This window comes from Ursus maritimus, unplaced genomic scaffold (genome assembly GCF_017311325.1).
Source record: "Ursus maritimus isolate PB19 unplaced genomic scaffold, ASM1731132v1 scaffold_2, whole genome shotgun sequence".
Taxonomy (NCBI): Eukaryota; Metazoa; Chordata; class Mammalia; order Carnivora; family Ursidae; genus Ursus; species Ursus maritimus.
Genome location: NW_024424452.1, coordinates 41,067,700 through 41,075,265, shown reverse-complemented (window position 1 = coordinate 41,075,265; position 7,566 = coordinate 41,067,700). Strand labels below are relative to the sequence as shown.

At 57.0% G+C, this 7,566-nt stretch overlaps 1 protein-coding gene across 1 annotated transcript in view; it reads left to right on the top strand.

The window, feature by feature from the left end:
- MEX3A (mex-3 RNA binding family member A) overlaps window positions 1-3,520 on the top strand; it is a 5,159-nt gene extending 1,639 nt beyond the window's left edge. The window contains exon 2 of the mRNA XM_040634567.1: window positions 2,415-3,520. Within this exon, the coding sequence (XP_040490501.1) occupies window positions 2,415-3,520 (1,106 nt within the window). The remainder of the gene's footprint in view (window positions 1-2,414) is intronic.
- Window positions 3,521-7,566: the final 4,046 nt, after the last annotated feature.

Here is a 7,566-nt window from a genome sequence, read left to right as displayed (position 1 = left end):
GGGCTACTGCACACCCCACCTCATCTACCCGAAGCGCTTGGGGGTTGGGGGCATTTTGCCTTGAGATCCAGAATGGAGGAGGGGAGATGCCACTCCCCTAAACACTCCTCATCCCCCTGGGGCGCTCCATCTCTTGAGATTTCTGGTTCAAAAAGTTGGGTTTCCTCTTGTTGCCAGACACTAGGGACCGAGAGCCCTGGAATTGGGTGGGGACACTGATATCTTTTCTTGAGTGTGGGGGTGGTCTTGGGAGGCCCCAGGATTTCATGGAGTCATTCTTCTGCCTCTCAGCAGATGGGCCTGTCTCTCATGCAAGTGGGGGCATTTCTCCTATTCAGAGAAGAGAAGCCTCCCCTTGGTCCTTAAGTACGTGGAAGTCCTCCCTCTTGTCTAACCTCCCTTCCCTGCTGCAGCGCCAGCACGCCTCTCTCTGACCTCTAGAAAGGTGAAGCCCTGTGGTCTTCCCTTCCAGAGATGCTTCTCCAGGGTTCCAAACCCCAGGATGAGCTCCACCCATTCTGCACCTCCGGGCCCTTAGCTTTTCTTCTTCCTCTCCTGCCGCGGCCTGTCTGCCTCACCCCAACCCCCAAAGATACCCAGCTCTCACTTAAGTTGATGGACCCAGAACTTGAGCCAGCACCCAGGTGCCTATCAGAGGCCATGGGAGCAGAGAGTTGTAGGAGAGGGAATCACAGTTCCTCACCCCTCGGCCTCACACATAGGACAAACATTCACTGACGTTAAAGCAGCAAGGATGTGGGCTTGACAACAGGTAGGACTTCTCAACTGCCAAGAGGTCTGAAGACAAAAAGGGAGGAGCAAATTCTCCTTCCTGAGGTCCCTTGAAGGTGAGGAGCACTGCCCCAACCCACTCCATTCCCCCACCTGCCTATCTGGTGGGGCTGGAGAGGAAGCCAATGAGCTCACCTCAGGCCTGTGGCTGGAGGGCTGGGGCAGAGTCGGAAAGCTAGGACTGCTGGCATTGGTTTTGGGAGGAAGAGGTCATGGGGTGGGGGGATGAGAAAGGGGACAGTGAGTGTGTACCTGGAGAGGGGTGTGACCATGTGTACATGTGCCTGGGGGCAAAAGTTGTGGCTGTGCAGAGGAATGTGCCCTTTGAGAGCCGGGGATGATGACGGTGGGAGAGTGGGGTAGATGAAAAGGTCGAACACAGGCCATCCGTGGCGGGGGCGGGGAGGGGGGGTGCGTCCGCGCACGTGTGTGTGTGTGTGTGTGTGTGTGTGTGCATGCGTGTGAATGTGAGCACCCTGGGTGTGCGCAAGTATTGTTTAGATAAAGGCGCACAGTGCATCACAGCTCCTAGGTCCGTGTGTGTGCAAACTCACACACGTGTGGCATGTGTGCCTCGAGACGATGCGTGAGCCTGGCTGTGTGTGAAGCTAGGGGCAGGGAGCAGGAACTTGGGAGAGGAGGAGGAAGGCTCGCCCAGTCGGCCATTGGAGGACTGCAGCCTTTAGAGATGCCGTACCGTGCTAGCCTCCCTGACTCTTCTCTTCCCCTTCTCCCTCTTTGTCTCTCTTTGTCTAGGCTTTCCTCTTGCTCTTCCTGCCTCTCCCTGCAGTCTCCCAGCTGTAACCCACTCCTGCTTCAGAGCACGAGTATAGGCCCCTCACCTCCTCAGTCCCCAGCTGGGCTCAGCTCCCCTGCCGGGCTCAGCTCCCCTGCCCCCAGCGGACAGGGTGGCCGGAGTGTCCATAGGGTCAGGGGCTGGCCCTCACTCATTATTCTTTGCATCTTCATACTTCTCCTTTCCCTTCGAAACTCCGATTCTCAGACCCTTCCCGGTCTCCCACACTCGGCTGGTTGCTGCAGACTTGCTATGAATTTGGGGCCCTCTGAGAGACATTAATGGGTGGAAGGCATGGGGGGCGGAACACAGATCATAGAGGAAATGGGGTCCATGTTCCCTGAGTAGACTGGAGGACACTTTTAATGAATGGAGCTCAAGTCAGGAGACGATTGTGGGGTTCCTGAGTACTTTGGGGTTCTGTGGAAAGCTCGAGGTCAGTGATAGACTTTGGTGGTGGGGGGAGAGGTGTGTGATGAAGTGATGTGGAAGTTTGTGGGTGGCCGGGAATCAGTAGGGAAAGTGAGGGAACGGCGCATGGTTGGGAGCAGTTAGGCGATTTGAGGTTAGCAGCTTGTCTGGGAGGGTCAGCGGTTATTTACTGGTTTCAAGGAGTGACTGGGTTGGGAGGGTCCTCCGTGGACCTGGAGGGAAAGCTGGCACACGTGGAAATCTGTGCTTGATCCAGAGGCGCCGAACGGACTGTTAGAGGCAGGGCGCGTTGGCCCCCGCTGGCCGTGTGTCTGAGTAGTTATCGGAGCGGACTGGCCCCAGCGCAGACCTTCTTGCCCTGTGAGTTTCCTCTCTCCACTTTGCCCCATCCCAGGCTGCAAGATTAAGGCTCTGAGGGCCAAGACCAACACGTACATCAAGACACCGGTGCGTGGCGAGGAGCCCGTGTTCATGGTGACCGGGCGGCGGGAGGACGTGGCCACAGCCCGACGGGAAATCATCTCGGCAGCTGAGCACTTCTCCATGATCCGCGCCTCGCGCAACAAGTCGGGCGCCGCCTTTGGCGTGGCTCCTGCCCTGCCCGGCCAGGTGACCATTCGCGTGCGGGTGCCCTACCGCGTGGTGGGGCTGGTGGTGGGCCCCAAGGGGGCAACCATCAAGCGCATCCAGCAGCAGACCAACACGTACATCATCACGCCGAGCCGCGACCGCGACCCGGTGTTCGAGATCACGGGTGCGCCGGGGAACGTGGAGCGCGCGCGCGAGGAGATCGAGACGCACATCGCGGTGCGCACGGGCAAGATCCTCGAGTACAACAACGAGAACGACTTCCTGGCTGGGAGCCCCGACGCCGGCCTGGACAGCCGCTACTCCGAGGCCTGGAGGGTGCACCCGCCCGGCTGCAAGCCGCTCTCCACCTTCCGCCAGAACAGCCTGGGGTGCATCGGCGAGTGCGCCGTGGACTCGGGCTTTGAGGCCCCACGCCTGGGCGAGCAGGGCGGGGACTTCGGCTACGGCGGCTACCTGTTCCCGGGCTATGGCGTGGGTAAGCAGGACGTGTACTACGGCGTGGCCGAGACCAGCCCCCCGCTCTGGGCGGGCCAGGAGAACGCCACGCCCACCTCGGTGCTCTTCTCCTCCGCCTCCTCGTCGTCGTCGTCGTCCGCCAAGGCCCGCGCCGCGCCACCGGGGGCGCACCGCTCTCCCGCCGCCTCCGCGGGGCCCGAGCTGGCCGGACTGCCCAGACGCCCGCCGGGAGAGCCGCTGCAGGGCTTCTCCAAACTGGGGGGCGGCCTGCGGAGCCCCGGCGGCGGGCGGGACTGCATGGTGTGCTTCGAGAGCGAGGTGACTGCCGCCCTCGTGCCCTGCGGACACAACCTGTTCTGCATGGAGTGTGCAGTACGCATCTGCGAGAGGACGGACCCGGAGTGTCCCGTCTGTCACATCACAGCCACGCAAGCCATCCGAATATTCTCCTAAGCCCCCTGCCCCAGGCCTCCTGGCTCCCTCCCCAGGGGGCCCGCCCTGGATCTGTTTTCCACCGGGGCCTTTTGGAAATCAGTGATCTGAGGGGCAAGGTGCTTAGAGATACTCGCTCCGTGGGGAGGGGGAGGGGAGGCGACGGTGGCTAGGGGGTGGGCCACTTTCAGAACCTCTGGTCACCCCGTCCTGGGAAGGTTGGGAGGGGCCAGGCAGGAAACTTACTAGAGTCACAACTCTGATACCTCAACACACCCTTCAATCTGGAAGCAGCTACGAGAAACTTTTGTTTTGCCAGAGGCCGCCGATAAGGCATCCTGACCCCTCTGTCCACTCCCCATCTGTGTCACACTACCCTTTCCTCTGTGGAGGGGATTGGGGAAAGGGAGGGGGAGAATTATCATCTGGATCTAGAGGGGCTCTTTCCAACCCTCAAGCCCTCTCTGGCCCTGACCTTTCACCTCCTCACATGACCCTTTAGACCCCCCACCGCCATATGCCATATCCTGTTTGGGCATCTGCTCCTGGGTTTCCAGGGGTCTAAGGGAGTTGGGGCCGTTTCAGAAGTCTGCACAGAGTCCCTGGGGTTGGGGGGGAAGCATGTCAATCTGTAAAGGGCTCAGAGCTCATCTCCCCACAGAGCTGGGTGGAGGGGTCTGGAGAGTGAGCTCCTGTCGGCCCCTCCGGCTGCCCCTCACCCTATCCTCCCCATCTTTCCTCCTTTGGGCTCTCCTCTCCCCTTTGCTCTTTCCACCAGCTCTCCTCTTTGCTTGCCCTTGATGGCTGTTGCTCCCAGCTCTGTCCTCCTCTGTCTCTTTCTTCCCTTCTCCCCCTCCCTCCTGCCCCTTCTAGTCCAGCTTTGGGCTCACCGTCCTTCTGGGGAGAGGTGGGGGAGAAGAGCATTTGGATGGACGCCCCCCTTAATTCCTCTTCTGACATCTGGAGGCCCTCCCTACCCCTCCAAAGAAACAGCTCGAATTCTTGATGGAATGTATCCCCATTCTCAGTGAAAATTTGAGGAGGGGACTAATACTGGGGTACATCAAGGGTCAAACCTCTGCCTCTACCATCTTTGGGCACTGTGTTTAAGGAACAATTCTTGGGCTGGATCCTCTGGCGGCAGGCGGAGGAGAGGCAGGGTCTGCTGTTCAAGGGGCAGGAAGGAGGGAGAGGCTGGTGGACAGAGGGGCTGTTCCTCCCCCGTAGTTCCCACGCCCTGTGCCCCCTCTCTGGACCTGACCCAAACCCCTATTAGTGATCAAATCATGAAGTCCCTGTCCCACCCATTGTGGTTGAGGAGAGAGTCTGGGTCTTCAGAGAGAGCTCCGACCTTGGCCAGGCGGGACTGGGACATAGCAAAGTCCGGGTCCGGTATCGCTAACAGGCCTAGCACCCCCACCTCCACTGCTTCCCTAAGGCTCACTTGGGGCTACCACCAGCCTCCCACCCTCCTGGTTCCGCTGGCCGGGCCAGGAGCAGGTGGGGGATGGGAGTCCCTGAGGGTCCCGGGAGATGCTTGTATATAGTGGGGCGGGGCTGTTCTAGGTGATCTCTGAGCACTTATGCTCGGGAGTCCCATTCTATCTGATGGAGAGGGGGTGCAGGGATGAAGGTACAGGGGGGATTTCCTCCTCTCCTTCCTCCTGTTGTGAATTCACTCACCTCTTCTCAGCCTACCCCTGCAGACCACCAGCCAGGGAGGGGAGAGGAAGGAGGTCACAGTCGGGAAAGTGGCCTGTGACAACTTCCCTCCTTCCCGCCAACGTGAGCCATCCTGCGATGTCTGTACAATAGAAACCAAACCAAATGGGCGCCCTTGGTCGCCGAGGGGGGTGGGGAGGGGGGTGGGAAGAAGGGACGTCTGTCTGTCGATCCCCCTCCCCCTCTCCACTTCTTACCCACAAAGGCAGAAGACTGTTAGGCTAGGGGGCTCAGAAAATTCAGTCCCACCATTGGTAATTGAGCCAAACCTAGAAACCAACGCAAAACACACATAGTGAGAGACAAAACAGAGGAGAGAAAGCGTGAGAGGGAGCGAGATAGGCGAACAACACAGAGGAGACAAAACAAAAATAGCAAAAAAAAAAAAAAAAAGCAGTTCTTTATAATTTAATATTCTATTTTAATAAAGGCGTTTATTACCGTATAAATGTAGCAAAGAACCTGGGCTAATATGAAAAAAAGACTTTTTATTAGGTAATTTATTATATGAAAAGGATATTTTATTTTATGATAAAGTGATCCTTAAAAAAAATAAAAAAACTTTAGAAGGTTTAGAATATATGTAGGGAGAGAAGAAGAAAAAAAATACATTTGTATTCAGAGTTAAATCTTAAAAAAAGTGTTTTTAATATATGTTCGGGTTTACGTTCCTTTTTTCCCCCACTTTTTTTTGGGGAGGAATGTCATTTGCTTTTCATGGGGAGCATCCTGGGATGTGTGGTGGAGATGGGGGGGCTGGGGGAACCTGGTCCCTCCGGGGCCCCGCTAGTAGATTGGATTTCACTCCATGGGCCCCCTCCCCGCTCCCCTCCCCCTCGGGGGAACCGCAGAGCCAAACAAAGAAAGGGATTAACAAGAAAGGAAGACGCTTGGACTGAGGATCCTGGGCTGCCCCCCCTTCCCCTGCCCTGTCCCAGGGGCGAGTGGGGAGGGGAAGTCCAGAGCTGAGGCCTAGCAGGCCTGCGGGAACCCTCAGAGAGGCGCGAGATTTAAGAGAAATAGTTTTGTTTTGTTTTGTTTTGTTTAACCAAAAATGAGAGAGAGAGAGAGAGAGAGAAGAAAAAGAAAGAAACCGAGGGGTTTAAAAGAAAAGAATACTACAAAATAATAATTATTAATAATAATAATTCAAATTTATTTCATATAATCCTAGAGAAAAGAAAGAATTACTAGTTACTTAGTAGACGATATTCAGATAGCTTAAAGTTTAGTAGCATCGAGGGCCCCTGGGTCCAGTAGAATGTATAAAAGTTGTAACGAAGAGGAAAGTAGAGGAGGGAAGCGGTCGAGTCCAGCCTGCGTGTGAGGAACCCCCCGTCTCCAGAGACCGGGGTGGAAGCTGGTGCTAGTGGAGGTCGGAGCTTCCAGTCTGCTGGGGTTGATTCTGAGAATCCTTGGATTTTTAAATTGTAGGACAAACAGATGAGGGGCTCCGTCCCCAGGGTCTTTGAAAGATGGACATTGATCATTTCAAATGCATGGGAGCCAAGCTGCGCCGCGGAGGTGAGCATGTCTGCCTGCAGGCTCCCCCCTGCCCTGGCACCGGGGGCCTGCCACCCTGTCTGTCCGCAGGTCTCTGCAGAGCAGTCCTTACTCCAAAGTGCTGTGTCCTCTTGGGGCTCTCAGGGGGGCTGGAGACCGCTCTGCTCAGACCCTCCTGGGTCTCCTGCTTCTCCCAGGCCAGAGGAAGTCCTTGTTGAAGTGTAACCTCAATCCACCCCACGAGGGATTGATTCAAGAGCCTGGTAGGTTATTCTAGAAACAGACATGCACATACTTCCCACCTTCTCAGAGCTTCACGAAGACAGGGGGTCACTCCTCCGTCCTTGTTCCCACCCAATATCCCACTTAGCTTTCGGCCTCCTTGGCAGCGGTGGGATTACCGATCTCAGTAAGGGCTCTTTACAGCTGTGCTGTGCTCTCCAGGCCAGCTTTATTGTCTCATGGAAGTTAGACTCCAAGGAGGACTTCCCACCCACCGGGGTACAGTGCAGATACTGTCCTTGAAGGCCTGGGAGAATGGGCCCCCAGGGGTACGAAGGCAGGGGGCAGGCAGCAGAGACTTTGGGGGATGCTGTCCCTCACCCTGTGCTCCAGTTCACCTCCTGCTGTGAGTGTTCAGGGAGGGGCCCCCCAGGGTGCCCTGGCCTGGGGGCACCTCACCCTCCCCACAGAAAACTGGGGAGCGTGGCTTTTGCATGTGAGAAATCAACTGTTTTTTTAGCACTTGCCTTCCACCGGCCTAGCTCAGGGCGGGCCCTCCCTCCTGTCCCAGGGGGGCTGGGAGGAGCCTGCTTGCGCACGTGAGACCTGTCGAGCCCCTC